This window comes from Narcine bancroftii, chromosome 5, assembly GCF_036971445.1.
Source record: "Narcine bancroftii isolate sNarBan1 chromosome 5, sNarBan1.hap1, whole genome shotgun sequence".
Lineage (NCBI taxonomy): Eukaryota > Metazoa > Chordata > Chondrichthyes > Torpediniformes > Narcinidae > Narcine > Narcine bancroftii.
Window position 1 is genome coordinate 93,198,333 of NC_091473.1, and position 22,928 is coordinate 93,221,260.

The 22,928-nt window shown below is 41.5% G+C and overlaps 1 protein-coding gene and 1 long non-coding RNA gene across 16 annotated transcripts in view; one reads left to right on the plus strand and one right to left on the minus strand.

Moving 5' to 3' along the window:
- The window catches only part of LOC138763717 (3',5'-cyclic-AMP phosphodiesterase 4B-like), a 687,345-nt gene that overhangs the window by 552,527 nt on the left and 111,890 nt on the right, over positions 1–22,928 (plus strand). For all 15 annotated transcript variants that reach the window (XM_069938355.1, XM_069938353.1, XM_069938364.1 and 12 more), the window contains one exon: positions 20,071–20,120. In XM_069938355.1, the coding sequence (XP_069794456.1) occupies positions 20,071–20,120 (50 nt within the window). The remainder of the gene's footprint in view (positions 1–20,070; positions 20,121–22,928) is intronic.
- The window catches only part of LOC138763722 (uncharacterized), a 36,242-nt gene continuing 25,797 nt past the window's right edge, over positions 12,484–22,928 (minus strand). Inside the window, exon 3 of the long non-coding RNA XR_011357747.1 lies at positions 12,484–13,113. This is a non-coding gene — a long non-coding RNA (uncharacterized lncRNA). The remainder of the gene's footprint in view (positions 13,114–22,928) is intronic.

Below are 22,928 nucleotides of genomic sequence, written 5' to 3' on the forward strand. Positions count from 1 at the left end.
TACATGCGAGAGTTTATCCAGTGCTTCACACTATATGGATTCTTAAGGCGATATACTCTCTCCCTAATAATTTGTAATATAATTATTGAATCTTTTAGTATTTTTCTTTACCTCATCTGCCAGGGATGTCTAACCCTAACCCTCCTATATCGATTATACTCTTCAAGGGAATTGAATGATCTCAGCCACACAAACCTGATGAATTCTTCCATTTTCCTGACAAGAGCATCAATATCTCTCTTCCACCAGGGTTCCCTAATCTTGAAAGTCTTGCCCTTAACTCAACACACTGGGCCTGAACTCTTCCTATCTCAGTTTAAAATCCTCCCACTTGCCGGGCGTACCTTCACCTGCTAACAGACTCTCTCAATCAACCTTTCCAAGTTCCTGTCCAATGGCATCAAAGTGAGCCTTGCTCCAAGTTTTGTACTTTAACAATAACATCGTATCTTCCATAACAATTTAAAAACGAATAGAATGATGATCACTGCCTTAAAGTGCATCTTACTGACACATAGATCACTTGAGAAGACTTTTCAGCCCTTCCTTTTGAAGGGGCATCAGCTTATTAATGAAAGTTAAGAATGAAAGTTTTATGATCTTCTTAGCAATTTCCATTGTTTTAATCAGAAAACCATTGTCTAATTTTAATGTGATGTCCATGCCTTCCAAACCTGAATTTTTGCCTGGTATCTTGTTATCATTGAAATTGCATTGTGTTTCAATATTTAATCAAGTAGTCCGATTGAGACAATAAACCATACTTGCTTCTGCTGTTCTTTTTCCAACTGCACTTTCCTTCTTTCTTCATTTTTCATTAAGTGGTTTAAGGTATCAATACCAAAACGATATCTGAATGAAACCTAGCAGAGTACTGTTGCCTTACTCAGGAATGGTACAAGTTCTGGATAGTTAAGTTTTCCAAGCCCCTGCAAATGCTTCAACTTTTCTGGCTACAGTTCATTTTCATCTTTGTATGAATATCAAAATATCTTTATTTAACAGCCTGAATACCTAATTTTTTTGAATATTTTATTTAAATGTTTTTCCATATGTGTAATTAATAAATGATAATATAAAACAATAGAAATTTAAATTTAAGGGAATTTCAATGAACCTGATGATGGCTGTAATCCCCTTTTCTCCTTCCCTCCCTAAACCACTCCCCCACACATATATACGCACACGCACACACGATTTGTATTAACACAAAATAAAGAAAAAAAATAGCTTCATGGATTGCTTGGAGGATCACTTTCCAACAAGCAGCACTCCAGCAAGGTTTATATCAGTGGTTCTCAACCTTTTTCTTTCCAGCCACATACCACTTTAAGTAATCCCTATGCCATCGGTGCTCTGTGATTAGAAAGGGATTGCTTAAGGTGGTTGTAAAGTGACTGATTGCACTTAGAGGCTTGTGAGGAGTACAAGCACGCTTTTAATAGCTAACAATCAATGGCCAGTAGACGCAATGGGTGTCTACTGAGGTAAGGTGGGAAAACCAGGGTTTATATTGGGGTAGGTGAAGATGGAGCCAAGAGAGGAACCAGCCATCTGAACAATACATAGACAGTGAATTCCAGTTCATTGCATTCACCCCTTCCTTCAGAATAGAACCTGTGGGTGAAAAACAACCATACATTCAAAAAAACTAATAGTTCACAAATATTTAGAAGTTAAATCTGTCAGGGGGTCTAGTTATTTTGGTTGAGTGCCTCAGTACTGGAGGACTTTGGGCTTCCTGAACTTCCTGAACCCCCTGTGGTACAGGGTAACTGGGTCTTGAGGACTCCGGCTCTGGTTGCGGAGTGGATTGACCCACTTCCCAAGCAGAGCCATCTAGAACTCTGGGTGGGGTACTTGGTAGTTCCTGGCTTGTTTGAGGCATCAGATCCTCAGTTCTGGTGTGCACCAGGTCTCTGATTGAGACTGTGTCCTCGCTGTCATCAGGTATACCACATAGGTGTACATTGGGTTGGCGCACAGCAGGTGCACATTCTCGATCAGGACATCTCTCTTACTTCTCCTCACATGCTTTCTCAGCAGGACAGGCCCTGGTGCCATTAGTCAAGCTGGGAGAGTAGACCCAGACATGGATTTCCTCTGGAAAATGAACATTAACGTGAGGAATTGGGTTGGTTGCAGTGCAGAGAAGCAACCTTTTGAAGTGGAGCACCGTGGGTAGGACTTTTTGACAGCATGAGTCTGGAAGGCCTTTGGACTGAAGAGCCAATTTCATGGCCTTCTATACTGTCACACTCTCTTTTTCAAATTGTCCATACCCCCGGGGATTGTAGCTAGTCTCCCTGCTTGAGGCAATAGCTCTTATGAGGCAATAGCTACACTATGGATGTAGCTGGGATGCCAAAATGGTGAAAATAGAGTGCAAGGCTATGATGACCGTGGTGGTGGTTACATCTGGGCAGGGGATGGCGAACAGAAAATGTGAATACTCATTGATGACATGGAAAATGTATGTTTCCATTGGTGGAAGGAAGGGGACCCTTGAGATCGACACTGAGTCATTTGAAGGGGTGGGATGCCTTTATCAGGTGCGCTTTTTCGGGGCAGTATAAGTGCAGTTTATAAATTACCTGGTCATTTCCCTGATATCCTCAATAGAGTAGGACAGGTTGCATGCCTTGACGAAATGAGCCATTTTGGTGATGCCTGGTTGGAAAAGCTCATCGTGCAGAGACCGCAACTGGCCGGTGTGTGCAGAGGCACAGTTTCCTCTTGACAGGTCATCTGGAGGTTCATTGAGAATACCTGGCATGTATGCTATATCATAATTATAGGTGGAGAGTTCGATCCTCCACCTGGCGATTTTATCATTCTTTATGCATTTTTTGCATTATGCACCCTTTTTGCATTATTAAACATGAATGCCACCGATCACTGGTCAGTTGAGCAGTGTAAATTTTCTGCCGGCCATGTAATGCCTCCAGTGCCTGATGGCCTCTATAATGGCTTGGGTCTCTTTCTCCACTGATGGGTTCTGAAGCTGGTGGCCTTGTAGGGTGTGGAAAAACATGGCAACCAGCCTGTACACCTGGTTAAGGGTAGCGGCCAGAGCTACGTCAGAGGCATCGCTTTCCACCTGGAAGGGTGCATTCTCATCCACACATGCATGGTGGCTTTTGCAATACAGCTCCGAACATAGTCAAAAGCTGCCTGGGCTTCAGCCGACAATGGGAAAGAGGTGGATTTTAAGAGGGGGGGAGACTTTATCAATGTAGTGAGGGACTCACTGGGAATAATAAGAAAAGAAGCCCAGGCATCTCCTTAAGGCCTTCTGGGTCTTCGGGATTGGGGGGTCTAACAGGGGGTGCATTTGATTGGGGTCAGGACCAATGACACCATTCTCCACCACACAGCCCAGAATCGCCAGACATTTAGTCTGGAGCACGCACTTATTGGAGTTTTATGTGAGATTCAGGGATTTTGAAGTTTGGAGAAACTTCTGGAGGTTGGCGTTGTGGTTTCCCAGAGAATGTCCACAAATGGTGACATTGTCAAGATTAGGGAAAGTGACCCGTATTCGTCGACCATTTTGTCCATCTGTCTCTGGAAGACTGAGACCCCATTAATGATAAAGCTGTCCAACTACCTCAAATGCTGTGCAGGGGTAGTCCTTGGAATAGATCAGTGACTGATGGTATGCAACTTTCAGGTCAATGGTCAAATAGACCTGATACTGTGGAATTTTGTTTACCATGTCCGAAATTCGAGTGGGGGGGATATGCGACCAGGAAGAGTGAAATGATTAATTATTTGGCTATAGTCAATCACTAGCTTGGAATTTTCTTCCCCTTTTACGACTACCACCTGGGCTCTCCATGGGCTAGGCTCAATTATATTTTCTTTGAGCATCCATTGTGTCTCAGCTCTAATAAATTCCCAATCTCCTGCACTATATCACCTGCTCTTTGTGGCTATCAGTTTGCAATCAGGAGTCAGGTTCAGAAACAGTGAGGGTGGGGAGGAAATCTGTATTTAGGGTGGAGAGACCACATGTGGTGTTTGGCTTTTGCAACCCTCCGTTTCGCACCGTGATTGGAGGAAGTTGGCCAGAGTACCCATGGTCACACTTTTAAGGTGACACAGGAAATCCAATACATAGTCAGAACTTGCAAAAATACATCACCACCCCCCCCCCCCCCACTTTTACAGTAGATGTACTAAACAACACTCTTGGATCGTCGCAGAGTGCGAGTGTGATGCTTGGTAAATATGATGGTCCATCAGATACACTTGTAAGTTGTACCGCAGAGTAGTCACAGAGGTCATAAAGCTCTCAGTGGAGCCAGTGTCTACTAAGCAATCAGTCAAATGTCTATTTACCCTCATCTCCATCATTGAGTTATTCAATTGGTGAGGTATTGCCTGATCCAGGATGACTGATGCCAGTGCTCCAGAAACCCCATTACTCCACATGTAGATGTTGACTCTGCTCTTGGCCCATGGGCAGACAAGATGCCATCGACCATGAAACGCTGCAAGATGGCTGCCCTCCTTCTTGAACTGAAGGAGGACCAGGGTGGCATCGACTTCAAGGCACGGCAAGATGGCTGCCATTGTTTCCTGCAATGCTTTACTTCGGGTGGCGGGTCTCGCCACGAGGAGCAGCAAGATGCTGGCGGTGAGCAGCACGGAGAGGCTGAGGCTAGCACTTTGGGACTCGGGCACGGGTTGAACACCAATTCGTGGATCTCCCTCTTTGGGTTCCCCTTAGCCTTCCAGACCTTCACCCAATGTCCTCGCTTACTGCATCCTAAGCACATAGCATCATTCGCACGGTATCGGACGCGGGGATGCTCTGCCTGTCCACAGAAGTAGCATCCCCGGTCACATGTGGCTGCAGCAGTCACTGTTGAGGCTGAGGGGGTCGCAGGTGGCCCAGTGATCTGGTCCTTTGAAAAGGCATCGCTTTTGCCCATGAAGTTATCAGCTCTTAATTGGGTCTGTTCAAGTGCTTTCGCCAGCTCCAGGGTGCTGGCCAAGTCTTTCTTCCCCAACTCTAGCAGTTGCTGCCTCGCATACCTCGACCTCACTCCTGCCATGAGGGTGTCCCAGATTTATTCCTCCTCTCTCACCTGGGCTGTGATTGCTTCATAGTGGCACTTTCTAGTGAGGGCCCACAGTTCATGGACGTAATCGACCAGCCACTCACCCAGTTATTGCCGACATTGAGAGAGCCGGTGTCTCACCAGCACGTTGTTCTGAGGCCTCATGTAATGGGTCTTGAAGCCTTCTATGACGGACTCATAAGTTGCACAGTCCCTGATGACAATGAACCCCTTGGGGCTGACTTGAGAGAGAAGAGCAGATTTCTGGAAACTATCAGACTTGAAGGCATCTCCAGCCAACCAGCCAGTAGGCAAATTCTTCTGGGGCCTCTGGGGACAGAGGGTCGACCTGGACCATGCCTGGCTTCAATAGGGCTTCTATCCTGCTTCAAAGTTAAGCTATTAAATTGTAACACAACTGATTGCACTCAGACTTGTAAGGAGTACAAACACGCTTTTAATAGCTTACAATCAATGGCCAGTAGATATAATAGTCCTCTGGTGAATCTGAGGTAAGCTGGGGTAGGTGAGGTAAGGCAGGAGCCAGCCATCTGATCAATGAATTCCAGTTCACTGCATTGGTACATGAGTGGGAAGGGAAGGTTGAGAATCATTGCTCCAGACCCAATTGTTACTGAAATATTTTGCTTGAGAAAAATTGTCATTGGAGTTTCCTTTGGAGTTATGAAACCGTGCATATAACAAGTCAATTAGGTACAATTAAAATAGTGGTTTTCAAACTTTTTCTTTCCACCCACATACCACCTTAATCACAGAGCACCTATGGCATAGGGAATGCTTAAAGTGGTATGTGAGTGGAAAGAAAAAGGTTGAGAACCATTGTGAACAATTTAGGGAAGATTAACACAGGCCTCAAGAGGCTGGAAGAACACCACTATATATTTATACCTAAAATTTGCATATACAGACTCCAAATTTGCAAAAATATACTGTGGCGGAGTTGCTATGGTAATAGCTCGAAATAGAAAGAGACTCACACACCAAGGGAGTGTAATTGAGACTGACGTTACTGGGCTGCAGCTCTGCTTTTTATAGGCAGCCACCCATGTCACCACGGGGGTGTGACTTAAGCGAGGCTGGCTGCTGATTGCTTGTCCTGGATACGTGGGCCCGGATTGCACCCTCTGCGATCCGCTGGCTGCGATTGGCCGATTCGACCACTATTCCTGCGGCCTATGGGAGTGGGCACCTTATCCCGTGTGCTATCTGCCCGATCATCATGTTCGATGACTGTTTGCTGTGTTGACCCGTGGAATGGGCTACTACACCCACCCCACTCCCCTCTATAGAACTGCTGATCAGGACACTGTCTTTTGGCGCCCGACCCCTGTGCCTTGGGGTCGGGTGAGTAACTGGCTGGTTAACATCCAAATGGGCCAGTTTCAGCCCGCCGAGCGTGAAATTCTCCCTGCTGCCACCATGTCCAACACGCAAGTGGAGCCATTGTGCCTGACACCAAGTAACAGTCTGCAAAGATTTTGGGGCAAAGGTGCTGGCTTGACCATGAGTTCTAAGCTTAACAGTGAGCCCAAGTGCTCGCACAATCGAGACTATGTAGCCGCCGGGAGCTCTCCTAAGTCCTCAGACGCCACCACGAATTTGCTCGGGATGACTAGGGGAGCACAACAGACCAACTCAGCAGAGGATGACTCGAGATCCTCTTTTGGGGTGGTGTGGATGCCTAACAGGACCCAAGGGAATTCGTCTGCCCAGTTCAGTCCAATGAGTCAGGTCATCAGAGCTGTCTTCAGGTGCCTGTGGAACCTCTCCACCAACCCGTTGGCCTGCCGATGGCATGCTGTGGTGTAGCGGAGTTGAGCCACCAGGACATTTGCTAAGGCGGTCCACAGGCTGGAAGTGAATTGGGCCCCACTGTCAGATATTAAGTGTTCAGTGACTCCAAAACGTACCACCCAGGTGTTCAGTAATGCACATGCACAAGTCTCCATGGAGATTTCAGGTAGCAGAGGCACCACCTCTGGCCATCTAGTCATCCGGTCGACCATGGTCAATAGATAACGTGCACCACTGGATACAGGTAGGGGCCCTACAATGACTATGTGCATGTGGCTGAAACAGCAGCGTGTTGGTTCGAAAGGTTGCGGAGGTGCTTTAATATGGGTCTGGTCCTTGGATGCCTGGCACTAAGTACATGCTTTGGCCCATTGAGTGACTTCTTTATGGAGGCCGTGCCAGACATTTCTGTTGGCCACCATTCTAACTGTCATCCTGATAGTGGGGTGAGCCAAATTGTGGACCGAATTGAAAACTCGCCTTCTCCATGACAAGGCGTGGTTTACCAGTGGAAGTGTCGCAGTGAAGCGTGCAGTTACCTGGGGCGACCTGGATATCCTCCAGTTGCAGACCAGTAAGTGCTGTCTGATATGCCAGTATGTCAGGTCTGCTTGCTGCACATCTGCCAAGGCCACATAGTCGATATCCGGGACGGAGTCATTCACTGCTAGGATAGCCAAACGGGATATGGGATTGGCTACCACATTGGACTGGCCAGCGATATGTTCAATGTCCATCAAAAATTCAGATATATAGGACAGGTGTCACTGTTGCCTAGCTGACCATGGGTCTGACACCTTGCTGAAAGCAAAGGTAAGTAGTTTGTGGTCTGTGTAAATCTTGAACTTCCTGCCCTCCAGGAAGTAACGGAAATGCCGAATTGCCAGGCATAATGCTAACAGTTTTCTATCAAAGGCACTGTACTTGAGCTCTGGTGGCCTGAGATGTTTGCTGAAAAAGGCCACTGGCTGCCACTGTCCGTTAACCACTTGCTTAAGGAACCCCTGACCGCTGTGCTGGAGGCGTCTGTCGTTATGGTGGTCAGGGCGTCACAAGGAGAGTGGCTTTGGCCAGGGCATCTTTGATTGTTTGTAAAGCCTCGGTCGCCTTCTGCATCCATTGAATGTTTTTACTGGGCCCTGCATGAGGAGAAATAGCAAGCTCATGATGCAGTCTGCTGCAGGTATAAAACGATGATAAAAATTGACCATACCTGAGAACTCTTGCAGGCCCTTCATGGTCGATGGTCTGGGGAAGGAACAAATAGCATCCACTTTGGTGGGTAATGGCCTGGCCCCATGTTGGTCAATGCGATGGGGCAGGAAATCAATTGTCTCTCAGCCAAACTGGCAGTTGACCAAATTGATGGTTAAACCAAACTCACTTAGCCTGGAGAACAATAGCCTTAAGTGAGCAGCGTGCTACATGCGGATGTGGCTGGCTATTAAAATGTCTTTGAGATAGATGAAGGTGAAGTGCAGATCCCAGCCCATGATGTCCATCAACCTTTGAAAAGTTTGAGCCACATTTTACAGCCCAAATGGCATGCGGAGGAATTTGAACAATCAAAGGGGGTTATGATGGCAGTTGAACTGAGATCTGATGACAACCCCTGATGAGGTCCACCTTAGATAATATCCGTGCCCCTTGCAGGTTAGTGATGAAGTCTTGGAAATAGGGCATGAGATATCTGTTGGGCTTTGTGGCTTCTTGAATGCGGTGGTAGTCTCTGCATGGCCTCCAACCTCCAGCTGCCTTGGGTATCATATGGAGAGGGAAACCCCATGGGCTATCGGAGCACTGCACAATGCCATGTTCCTCCATCTTTTTAAACTCTTTTCTAGCCAAGTTGAGTTTCCAAGGGGTAAAGACACAGCACCCTGGCTTGGAGGGGAGGGCCCCCATAATAATTTGGTGTCTCACCCCATGTTTTGGGAGTTAGTAAGTTCGGAGCCCTTGAGGAAGAATGTCTGAAGTGTTTGGGCATGTACCAGCTGATGCCCCTTAATGTCCACCAGTAGTGGGTTGGCTCTCAAGAAATCAGCACCCAGTAACAGTAGTTGTACGGCTGTCACCGTAAGCATCCAGGTGAATTGTCTGTCCCCAAAGTGGAAGGGAATTGTATGGGTGCCAAATGTCCAAATGTTGGAGTCGTTTGCTGCTCAAAGCTCTCAGCTCACCTTGCCGCTGCGGGCTTCTAGGCTGGACGGGGGAAGGACACTGTACTGAACTAATCTATACCTTACATTAATAATATTTGTCATACAATCTTGACATAGATCTGACCATCTTTGCTCATCAATTGTAATATTCAAATCCAGCTCTTACTTCTGTCTAGATTTATGGATTCCCTGTTTCTAATAAAAGATACATTGCAGAAGTAAATTTCTTAGAATGTTCCCTTCCTAATAAGAAATACTTCTAATTTATGAAGATTTTATTTTTTAGTACATGTGGCTGCTATTAAATTCTGATTGCAAATACACTGATGTCTATCTACATTGTACCTTGAACTATCTTCAGAGATTATTTTAAACATTAAGGTAGTTTTGTATTAAAATACAGATCCTCTTATACATTATTTGTCAAATGTTATTGGCTCTCCTTACCTACATTCTTTTGTGCATTTGGCATGACTAATTTGGTGAAAACTTACATTTTATCTTCCCAGCACCACTTGGTCAAACAGTCATGTCCATATTTGGTGCAATTAAAGTGGAACTACCTGGAGATTTTGAATTGAAAATGTAGTGTTCACTCCTATCTAGGATAATAAACTGTTATTGAATTTATACTTTGCATTAGGTAAAATTCTTTAGCATTTCTCTCTGCTGCTTACATACCGTAGAAGTTAAAATTAATCATCTATGTTTCATAAATTTGAATGAATTTTTGTTTATTAATTAAACCAAAAACAAACTTTGCATTCAGTATATATGATGTATGAAAGTGTCAATACTGCAGTGCAGGAACAAGTCCTTCAGTGGCACAATCTACTTCTAAATCCATAATGGTTCGTTCCAAGTTGTTAGCTCTTTAAAATTTCCAAGGGTTTCAAAGATTTCCTAACAATTCCAATCCCATATCAGTTAACAGAGCAGTTTTGTTGCATGCATGTACTGCATTGATTTGTGGAGACAACTTGCTACCATTATCATCAATGTCCACTGTTATTTGCTCTGCATAACATTTCCATATGTTCTACATATAAGCTGAAGGTTTACAAGAACAATATTGAATGTACAGCACAGAAACAGTCCCAACCAATCCACAATAGTGCTGTTGTGTCAATGAAGCCTCTGCCTGTATTCCTTGTTTCATTTTGTTGGCATTACAGAACTTTCTATTCCATATAGTTCTGCAGATCCAATTCCATACATCAATGATGTCAGTATAACCCATTTGAATCATCTTCTTTTAACACTATTCCTGCTAAGACTGGCATTTTCAAACCAGAAAACTTAAAGCTTCTTGCCATTTCTGAGTCTACTTAATTTAATGGCCTGCTTATTTTGGCTTATTAAATTAATCACCATGTCCTTCTTGGTGTAATTCCCACACTGAAGGATCGGCTGAGATCTCTTACTGTGGTACATGCATATGCCTACATCACCCTACTGGCTATCTATGTGACTCACTTTTCCCTGTAAAATCATAACATTATTTGCTTAGGAGGCTTTCCATCTGCTGTTACAACCTAGACCAGCAGCAATAGAAATTCACCAAAACAATGGTATCCTCAAAACAATAATTTTATTAATAATATAACATTTCTTAATTAATCTAAATTTAACCCCACTATGCACAAATGTGTGGGCGTGTGTGGGTCAGATCCCAAACCATTACAGCAGTGGTTCTCAACATTTTTCTTTCGTCTTTAAGTAATCTCGATGCAATAAGTGCTCTGTGATTAGTAAGGGATTGGTCAAGGTGGTATGTGAGTGGGAAAGGAAGGTTGAGAATCACTACTCTAGACCCAATTGTTAATGAAATATTTTGCTTGAGAAAAATTGTCATTGGCCCATTTCCTTTGGAGTTGTGAAACTGTGCACATAACGAGTCAATTAGGTACGATTAAAACATTGGTTTTCAACCTTTTTTTTTCCACCCACATAACACCTTAAGCAATCCCTTACTAATCACAGGGAATTCTTAAAGTGGTGTGTGAGTAAAAAGAAAAAGGTTGAGAACCACTGGATTACAGTTTAGGCACAATTCTGAAGAGATGATTCAAATTTAAAGTTCAGTCTTAGAAATCTTCTGTGTTGAAACTCAGAGTCTTTAACCTATTGTTCAAAGGTAATTATGTAGTTGCGACACCCAGACATCAGGCTTCTCAAAACTCAAGATTTCTTGTTGAGTTGCTTTCAGAGAATTATTTCTTCATGCAAATGACTTTTTTTCACAATTCCCTTCTCTTGCATTGGGGTTACAGAACTTGTGATTTCGACGATGATTTCACAGGCAAGTGTTTTATATGAAATGACCATTACAAATGGCCCCAGTAGCACTGCTCTCTCTTAACAAAGAAAGATAGTCTGAAGCCACTTTGATCCTGTATTCCTCCCTTGACAAGGAGAATACAGTAGCAGTTCTTTTCTCACAGAATGTTACTGCATTTCTGACTTCAAATGAAACTGGTTCATCGTATTAAAGATGTTTTCTTGAAGTGTCATGATCACATGACATAACATCACTACTGGCTCTTTTTCCAAAAGCTTGTCGACACAAGCCATCAATCAAATGGCTGCTTATGTACACAGGTGCCTTTCTGAACAAACATTCATTGTCTTCAGTATTTCTTTGGAACAATCAACTCTAGTTTTATTGCTCTGTTCACAGCTGGACATAACAGACAGAGCATCTGTGGTCATTTTCTCTGTGAGTAAATGTCTTTGTGTATGTTTCCAACCCACAAAGTACCTCTCTAAAATATAATGCATTATATTTTAAAGATTAATATTAGCATAATTCTGTAACACAATACTGTTTTTCTTCTCAGGCAGAATTTTGGCCAATATCCTTTTGCATGGCCATATTTGCTGGCACTCACTGAAGGTTAGCAACATTATATTCAGTAATATGGTCAGTAATTCAGACAGCAAGGTCTGCTCTTGTTCCTTTATACAGGATCCTTTTTTTTAATATCCTCATTGCCAATTTGTAATAATTATGTAGATTTTTATTCTAATTGCATGTAGTGCAAGTTACTACACCAGGAGAACTACTGAAATACTGCTATTTAGTCCACCCTATCCAACTACAAGTGTGCACAAATATTCTACGTAGTTCTCGTATAAACATTCAATATGACTTATTTTCAGACTATCTTTGGGAAAAAAAGACAATGTCAAACCAGTGAAGAATCAAATACCTATACATGTAAGTTAGTTCAGTAAACTCAGGTGCCCCAGTGCTCTGAGATTATGTGTGGCTGTTGATAAATGCTATAACAGTGTTAGACTCCCAAGAGAACTCTTGGCTTTCTGAAAGGTAAAAGACACTTTGGCAATTAAATTACAACAGTACATCAGCTGCTTAAAGTTAAGAGGACAAAAACTTTTATGCAATGTGTTTTGAATCTGGAATGCACTGCCTGCAGATGTGTGGAGCTGGGTTCCAAAGACCTTCAAAAGGGAACTGGATGAAGAAAAAGTTGGTTGTTTGCAGAGTTGGGGCTCATGAGTGGAACTAAGGAGTTGTTCTGGTAGAGAACTGGCACGGATATAAAGGGCTGAATAGCTTACAATTCTTTGATATTATTATATTCAAATCTGGCTTCGATGTGCAATTCGCAACAAAATGTTAGACATCTGAATGTTCCCTCATTGCCTAATTCCATTCATCTCCTCACTTGAGACATGGTGATTATCTTTATTGATTTTAGCCATCGGATATAAATTTATTTTAGTTGTAGTTACAAGCATGCTGCCCAATTTCAAAATATAGATGTACAACAAATAAAAATGAGAAGAACAGGTAAATTCTTACCCTAAATCAATGATGGCTGCAGAATTTAAACAAGTATTTTCACATTTGAGCCATCTAACACCCACTAACTCAGATAAAGACTTTGATGAAAGTTTTCAACCGAAAATGTTGGCATGTCCTTTATTGCCCACCGATGCTTTTCAGCTTGATGAATTTCTCCAGCAATTTCTTTTTTTTTGCTCCACATTCCAGCTTCTGCAATTTTTTGTGTCTCCTTGACATCTTCACGGTGGGGGAACTAGAAGGAAAAATGTCATCCAGGTGAAATTCAGTGGCAGTGAGGTTGACCTGTTTTATTTAGTCACAAGTTGATTGCTTTGAGATGGTTATACGCTGTCAGATGCTTTCATGTTAATGATGAACATTATGAGAAAAGGTGCCCAACATAATTATAATCCTATTCAAAAGAAATTGGAGGAGGTAATTGAAATACTACTGGTGGAGATATATTCTTTTTTTTTGTCCATCAGGTTTCCAACCATATACATGAGCTGCATATAACTGCATGCTCAATTTGAAAGGGTAAACAAGCTCCTATAGCCCCAGAATCTCTATAGAGGGAACCTTGCCTCTGACTAGCTGTTCTGGTCCAAGTTGCCCACCTGTTTCCAAAGTACATCTGTCATAGCAATGGCAAAGAAGAGGAAGGTATCTGCCTCAAAGACTATTGGCTGATGGCACTTAAATTCACTATTATAAAGTGCTTTGTGAGGTTAGTCTCAGGAAGAATCTAGACCCTCTTCAATTTGCCAGTCAACAGATCAACAGCAGATCCCACTTGTACCACAAGAACAGGCTGTTCATTGACTACAGCTCAGCATTTAACATCCTCATACCAGAAAGGCTAATAATCAAATTCATTAATCTGAGACCCTCCCTTTGGAAGTGGATTCTCGACTTCCTCATCGGCAGATCCCTAAAGAGTACAGATTGACAATATTACCTCTTCCTCACTGACCGTTAACAGTGGCACCTGAAGGCTGTGTGCTTAATCCTCAACCTTATGCCCTTTATATTTACAATTCTGTAGCCAAGTTTGGCTTCAGCATAATCTATTAATTTGTTAATGATGCTACCTTTGTTGGCCGAATAGCAAGTAATAATGAGTCAAAATATAGAATGGAGATCAAGAATCTGATTGTGTGGTGCTAGAATAACATTCTTGCTCTCCACATCAGCTGGACCAAGTTGCTTATTGTGGACTTTAAGGAGGGGAGTGGAAAGCAAAGGACCATGCACCTGTCTTCATTGATAAGGTAGTGGTGGAGAGGGTTAGTAATTAAATGTTTCTGGGAATCCACATATTGAAGAACATCTCCTGAGCCAGCCTATTGAGGTAACTACGAGGAATCCACACTAATACTTCTACTTCCTAGGAAGTTGCCATGTTGTCAAATATAACAGAAAGGAGGCCACATGGCTATGGAGGTTATGGGAGCACAGGAGGTACTTGTATTGGATGGAGGAGATAATGGTATCAAAAGGACTTACTTTCTTTTCTCTTTGTTTTCTTAGTAATGGCGCTGGACTAATGGACTAATTCTTTGTGTGCCTTCATGAGCAAACAAGACTAAACATGTTTCATGTATTTATGTACATGACAGTAAAGGAATTTTGAACACTTTATTAAACTTCTGCAGGTGTACAGGTTGCATCACAGCCTGGTTGGAAACCTGAGTGCTCAGAAATGCAGAAGGAAGCAGAAAATGGCAAACCTTGCCAGGTTCATTATGCCACCCATTGAAAACATTTATGTGGGGTGCTGCTTCAAGAAGGCAGCCAATCATAAAGGATCCCATCACCTGGTCACAACCTCATCTCACTTCTCTCCTCAGGCAGAAGGTGCAAAAGCCTGAAGTCTAGCACCTCAGGGTTCAAGAGCAGTTTTCTTCAGAGTCAGAATTAGGTTTATTGTCATGAACATGTGTCACAAAGTATGTTGTTTTGCAGCAGCAGTATGGCGCATCACAGGTGCAAAATAGCAATAAATTACAGTTTCATAAGCACAACATTTTAAAAAATAATTAGTGAAAAAAGTGAAGTAATATCTGTGCTTCATCGTCCATTCAGAAATCTAATCATGGAGGAAAGGAAGCCATTTTTGTAACATTCGGTGTGCATTTTCAGGCTCCTGTACCTCCTTCCTGATGGTAGCAGTGAGAAAAGGGTATGGCCTAGGTATTGAGGGTCCTTGATGACAGAGAAATCAGCTCTTGAACCTAAACTGGTCTGGGACAACCAACTCATCTGCCTGCACTTTTGAAACATCACTTTTTCCTTGCACTAGCTACCACTGTGAATATATATCTATCCTTTCATATTTATAACCTAATTTTCTGACTTAGAACATTGTGGTCACTGACCCTAAATGAAATGCAAAAGTCTGCAGATGCTGTGATTGTAGCAAAAACATACCAAAATGCTGGAGGAATTCAGCCATTCTTTCAGCATCCATAGGAGACAAAGATACATTACCAAAGTCAATATATCTTTGTCTCCTATGGATGCTGAAAAACTGGCTGAGTTCTTCCAGCATTTTGGTGTGTTTTTACTTAATTTATACTGTTGTAGTTGCTCTATCTTACATGTTAGTGTGGCTGCAGCAAGTAAGAATTTCAGTACATGATACTTGTGTATATGACAATAAATTCTCATACTCATTTTTCAATTTGCCCCATTTATTGAAATATTCATATCTTTTTCCTTCGGCAATTTTGGTCAACTAAGATATAATCTATTCTAATTTCACCTACTTTCCTGATCTATCTCCATCACCCATCAAAAATTGTCACAATATATATTCTTCTTAATGCTGCTCAATTCCTGTATACCGTGCTTAGGTGATTTGACAATTCTGCTGATACCTGGTGAATTATTTAGAAAAAGGAAAATATCTTGGAAATATGTGAAAGAGAATAAAGAAGGTCAATTGTATTGAAATTACCTTTACATGATAAATGTCTAAATCTCACTAATAGCTTCAAAATAGGCGCTGCCCATCAGAAGCGAACATCTAGTTCTCCTAATGATCACTAAAGATATTAAAAAAAGTTTGATTGATTGGCTTTGTAAATTAAACTTTTGGTGGATGGGGCATTCCTTCACTTGGATTAATGTAGAAATTGACAAAAATACATAGGTCAGTATAATATTCCAGGAAGAAAATCGTCAAGACTATGTTTGTGATACAATGATGGGAGCAAGAAGTTTAAGTTAATTTCACCCCTGCTTAGAAAAAAAATACTGTTTGGACTTTCGGCACAAAAACCAAGGAAAGGTTTTACCTCACTTGATTTTATTCACTTTTATTATCACAGAACCACATCAAGAAAAATGCTTTAAGCTGACAATAGCCAAAGAAATGGCCAGAGTATGTTTTATGTGTAAATCACCTATGGAGTTTTATATCCTGCGCAAGACCCCAGTATCATTCATAACATAAACTGCTCTTACATAGCCAAACATAGACAAAACTCAAGGAGGTCAGGAAGTAAATGTTGAAGCTGCAGAGAAATAGCATCCTAGTAAGGAAAGGATCAGGAATTTAAAAGTCATTTCAGAGCATTTATGGAGGACTGCAATTGCCTGCCAGTAACTTATGTTTGTGGTTTTCTGTGCTTTGTAAGGTCAAGGAGATAAGTACTCTGATTGAGGAAAGCCAGCAGCAAAGGGAAGGAGATGAAGATTAGGTGCAAGAGATGCATTAAAATCATAAAGAAGGCTGATCTACAGGAGAATGCAGATGATAAAATGCAAGACAACAAAGCAGATATGTTACGTAGATTCAGGCTATATACAGTATGTGTTTTTCAACCCAACTCAACCAAGATCTGGAAAATGGCTCAAAGCTTTTGATCCCACCCTTTACAACCCTGATCCAAAACATCACCACTTGCAAGCTCCGCCTGAAGCAATATGATCTGGTCGTTGCAAAGTTGGTAACTGGAACAAGTTGAAGGATTGAATGATGTGAACAATTCTACCTCACTTTCTAATTCTTCAGATATCACTGTTTCTTGCTTAACATCCCCCTGCTTATCACATGAAGACTGGTTTTCTATCATATTGTTTTATTTGATCATAGGAATGTGAGAAGGTTATTCTGCTCTTTGCCTTGTTCACATCAGATCATTGTTGATCTGTGCCTTAGTGTCATTTATTTCTGGTTAGTTTTTGACATAACTTCTTTAAATATGCCTATTTCAGTTTTCAACTTTTAATTTCAACCCAACATCCGTTGTCTTTTTGTACAAGTTCCAGATTTCCATGAGTTGTTTTGAAGAGAAATTCTTTCTGTTTTTCAGTCTTAATTGACCAAGTGCTAGCTTTAAGATTGTGCTCTCATGTCCTGAATTATCTCACCAGAGGAAGTATTGTCATTGGCCTGTAAATTATATGCTGCATTTCTGTGTTTATATGTGTCTCACCGTCGAATTTGATCAAAATGATAATGACTTTCTCAGCATCTCTTTTGTGAATGTTTGCATATTGCTGCTAGGTCCTCCACGCTTGAGCATGGAGGTGCCCATACGATCACAGTGGCATCCAATTGTGCACAAGATGTTTATCAGCCAGCATGGGAGCTAGATGGTAAAAGAAAGAAGAGGGATGACTAATGGCTTGGCATTATGCTTGTAACTAAAAAAGATATTCCTTTAAAAATCGTCTCGCAGACTACATTCATCTCCAAGTGCAGAGATCACAGTGTGAGCAACAAATACCAACCTGAAGGAAATATAAATGTCTGTGGACCTCTGCAAAATGGAAAGGGAGGAGGGGAAAGGGTACATATTGAATCTACTAACTTGCACATGGAAATGCTTGTGGATGATTGGCGAGTGAACACGAATTTTGTGAACGGAGAAATCCCTTTCAAATGATGATATGGAGGATTGCAGAAATAAAGAAAGGGTGGCCCAGTAATTATAGAGCCTCATGTTGGAAGGCAAGGGCAGTCTAGTTTTGCGAGGAAGGGGAAAGGAGAGAGAAGCAGAATTCAGGAAATGAAACAGACTTGGTTGAAGTGGGGAAAAAAGATATGTTCAAAGCATGCCCATGTTACATTATTAGTGCAATGTGACTAAGTTGAGAAAGGGAACTGGAAAATGATCAAAGTGCTTACGAGAAATGAGGTGGGAAGAAATTCAGTCAAGATATCTGTGAGTTGCAATTAAAGATAGAAGGTTAAAGAGGGTAATATTTTGAGCTAGAGCAAATGGAGGTAAGAGGAGCGTGTAAATTAGCAGCAACTGTGGTGAAGTTGCACCAACGTCATCATCAATGTACCAGAAAAAATGGCAGGATTGGAAACTGATGATGAAAGGTGGAAGAAAGAATATTCTGAGGTGTATGCAAGGTTCTCAACTGTGGATCATCCTTAGGCCTATGATCCATAAAAATACAATGATATTCCTGTATTCAGAACATTCCTTTCCCTATATTTCTCTCCTAGTGCAACACCAGTCATCAAGTTGCAGGACCTCTGGAAGTTTCCTGCCAACCCTGTTTGAGTACAACAGTAGGGGCGGCAGAGTTAGCAGAGTGGTTAGGACACGCTGTTACAGCGCCAGTGATCGGGACCGAGATCGGACCCGCGCTGTGTGTAAGGAGTTTATACATTCTCCCTGTGTCTGCATGGGTTTTCCCGGGGTGGGGGGGGGGGGGGGTGGAGGGTGGTCCAGTTTCCTCTCATCATTCAAATACATACTGGGGCTATAAGTCAATCAGGTGTAATTGGGTGGTATGGGCTTGTGGGCCAAAATGGCCTGTAACCATGCCATATATCTAAATTTCAATTTTAAAAAATTAAACAGCTGTCAGGGGAAGGTCTGAAATCTGATTCTTCACAAGACTGTCAGAAGCTTCAGTTATGTGAATAGGCTGCTAAGGCTGTTCGTGTAGCACAGGTAGTTATGGGGAGATCTGTTAAAGGTATTTAATTAAGTTTAAAGTAGATAGAGAAACTGTTGCTTTTGAATGACACAGTTTGAGTTGTTACCTCATAATTCTGGCAACACACTTAATTGTAACTTCTGGTGCTGTCCCTCTTGAATTAACATGCATGCCATGTGATCATGAGGGTTTCCCCAATGTGCTCTTATTTTTCCCACATCACAATAAAATGACCTCTTGAAATGGTGCAGAAAATATGATGGAAGAGTCAAAACCCAGATCACAGGGAATGGAAGTGATTGTCAAAAGAACCAAAAGTTACATGAGGGAGAACTTTATGCAGCAAATAGAGTCTGGACTACACTGTCAAGGACAGTTAGAAAACAGATTCTATTGTTACATTTGAAAGGAACCTGGGCATGAATCTAAAGAGAAAGAATTTGCAGAAATCCAGGGAGAGGACAGTTAAGTTGAAAACTGGATTGTTCTCATGTAGACCCAGTGTGGATTTGATGGAGGGAAACCATTTGGCGATTTGTAAGACATAGTAAGTAAATCCCAGTTCCAGATTCAAAACTAATTCAATTAATTGGATAAAAATCATCTCTTCCTGCCAAATTCAGGGTATAATCAGCTCAATTTACATCGAACTTATTGTCAATATGATTCAAAGCCATTGGAATGCAGTAAAGTGTTTAAAACTGCTCAAGGCTAGAGACAGAATATAATAATTTTATTGGTTCATTATTAGGAATTTTAACTTACAGCTAAAAGGTTATACCTGCACTGGGAGTGCTTTATAGCCATGCTACATTTCTAAAAGTGAAAAGCATTATTTTGTCTCAGATTCATAAGAATATAACACAAGAAAACATAAGAAAAATGTGGGGAAAGTACATTTCAAAGTAATCTATTATATACAGTAAAACCCCTGGTATCTGGCGCCAATGGGGATTGGTCAATGTTGGAAAAGTGAATTTCCCGGTTACTTGAGATTGAGTGTTGTGTGATTGGCCAACTGACCACTAGGGGCAACAATTTTAAACTTTTGTATTTTTTACCTATTTATTTTCTGTGATTTTTTTTTTGTTGCTCGTTGCTTGAGGTTGCGGGTTGCTTGAATACCAGATAACAGGGATTTTACTGTCATTGGTTTGTTATAAAACAAGTTTTACCGTCTGAAATTCTTATTACTTGTTTTAATCTGTCTTTATTAACTACCTATTGTGTCTTCACATTTCTCAATTGCATTGAGATAAGAATATAGGTCACTGTCTAATGCCTTTTCTTTTTCTTTCCACAGAAGATCCCCAGCAACAAGTCAACCACCTTTCACTCGAATCAGCCTGACAGGTAATTTCTTTCTTAAAAGGTCACATCCTAATTCAAATGAGGATTTCTAATTCTTATTTGTATGTATACCTTTCAAATGTGACTATGCTATGAAATCCACTCCAAAACTCCCTCTCTTTTAGATAAGATGCTGATGTTGCGCAATCATCTTCTCAAGGCTGACATTGTGAAGTTTGCTGCCTTTAGCATTTTGTCCATAGTTTTGGCTGAAAATTCAAATTTATTTGCTGCCTAACCTATAGAGCTCTTGTTTAGCCCCAGAAATGACATTGTCAGATAAACTAAATATTGCTGTTGCTTGAAAGGGATATTGTGACAGTTTTCCTCACCAATTTAAACAAGGGATTTGAAGGCACATGAAAAAGTATGGATGAGACTGACAAAAATTTGAGCAATGATTGTAAAATCCTACAAAACATTGAATTATTGACGAAGAGGAAGAAGATAAATTTATCTGTTGTGTCTAAAATTCGAAGAGACCTAGATTTAGCAGATGTGCAAATTAATAATCAGAGATAATGGAAGAAGGGTCAGACAGAACCTGGGAAAACATATTTTCATGTAGAACAAAGTCTGCATCTCATTGTCTGCAAGAATAGCGGGGAAAGAATTGTTATTACATTTAAAATATATTTAGATGACCTCTAACATACAAGGGAAAGGAGAGCACCCTCCCCATTAAATTTTAAAACTATTTGAATGATCTTTTAATGATGTGTTAAATATGTAAAATGATTATGAACCATATTTTGGGTTGAGATGTGGGATCTGGATAGATCAGATATTTTCTTTTGTCAACAGAGACACAAATGGCCATGCTGACCAAAGAAGATTTGATGATTCTTTGGTCTGGTGTTTATTATTACTTTATGACTAATCCAGATTCAGATTCCATCTATCCCTCTCAGACTTCAATTTCAAGAGTTTCTCAGGTCAAGTACTTGTGGCAGATAATGTTTCTCATCACACATACTAGTTACTGCAAATATGCTGCTGTTACTACTGGTCCACACCCTTTATGTTTTAAATCAGTCATTCTCAACCTTTTTTTTACTTTGGCCCCCTTACAATTCTGGTCAACATTTCTCTTCCCTGTGAAGCAGCCAAGTTTAGTTGGTCCCTTCCATACTTCTCTACTATCGACTACACAAGAAGCGTAAAATATATTTTATGATCTCTGTGACCCCCCTTTAAATGTGCTGGGGCCCCCGGGAGGGCTGGGATTGGTGGGGTGCTTGAGAATGGCAGATTTAAATGGTTCTTCACACTTTTTGAGTACTGATGGCTTGAATCTCCAGCAGTGATAATGGGAAATGTTTCAAATAGAGTATATACATTATTTTGATTTCCATTTGAATTCAACTAAAGTATACTGGAGTTTGTGAACAAATTCAGTCATTGTTTCTGCTGGTGGCAAGAAACCCTGGAAGTATTGATAAGCTGCTTTGACCAATTGAAAGATTTCCATTCATTCCTCCCATCCATTCCCTCTCAGCAGACCCTTTGATTGTCTTCTTTGATTGCTTTCCCTTAATGTTTACAATTTTTTTGCCTCAGCTACACTTTATGGTAATGAGTTTCACATCTTTGTGTTATAATACTCCTCCAAGAAATTCTGTGAGATGAATTACAGATACCAAAATGGAACTGATATTCTGAATTAAGTGAATGAACAATATCAACTTATTTTTTTAAAGAATTTATGGATAAAAACGATGTTCAGTAAATTTTTAGTGCAATCCATAGTGCAATCAACTGTAACATGCATTTTATTAAATTCTTATGTGTTAAACAATATGAACATGAAATATTAGGAATTATTTATAAATACAATATCAGTTACTCCTGAAGTACAGAGATAATTATTTAAATAATTGCAGACTTTCACTGAAGGACTCATTTTCAATGAACAAGCCAGGTAGTTGAGGTCTGTTGGTATCTGTGGACAGTGACCCCTGTGATATTACTGATGTCTGTGGGCAACATAGGCATATCTAGGGTGGCAGGTGGGGCAGAGAACAGGGGCACCACTTTCAAGGGTGCACTAATGTCCTCGCCTTACCCCCCCAATATCTGAGTCCCTAGCCCAATAATCTCCATCCCAGGGCTGCAGTGCTACACTGCTGGGGCTCACTTGAGTGCCTCAGAATGCTGCTCGAGGCCTGCATCTCATTTGGCCACTTCAGGGCCGCTCCAGCATGGACAGCACCCCGCTCAATTTGGGTTGAAAGGGCAAAATGACTGTCTTCATCTTCCTTACCCATAATCCCCACACAGCTGAAACCGCTCTGCGTTTCCTTGGCACGGGCGCCCGGCAAACAGTTCCAACTGCGAGTGGGATTATGGATAGGGAAGATGAAGACGGCCATTTTGCCCATTCATCCCGCATTGACTTCAGCTGCGTAGAGCAGTAGCCACACTGGTGCATGGTCAGGAGATGGCAGAGATGTGCACAGAGCTCTCCGCAGCAGCATATTCCTGACGCTTCTGCGGCGGCATCACCGGGTGGGAGAGTTACAATACCTCAGTGCTGGTCATGCTCTGAGCCTCTCCATTTCTACTAATGTCCTCCCTTGGCACCAACCTTGCTGCCAGCCTTAACCTCCCAACAGACCATATTTTCTTTTCCAAAGTAAGTTCAACCCTTATTAATTTTATCTATGCCCGATCATCTGATTTCTGAAAAGAACCTTTGCAAAAAGTGGCTCTAAGCTGATGCATTCAAATAAAATGAGAAGTGTGAAAGTTGTTGGCCTCAGGGGAATATTATTAAAACCTTGTTCACTCACGTTCTATGACCATGTTCGT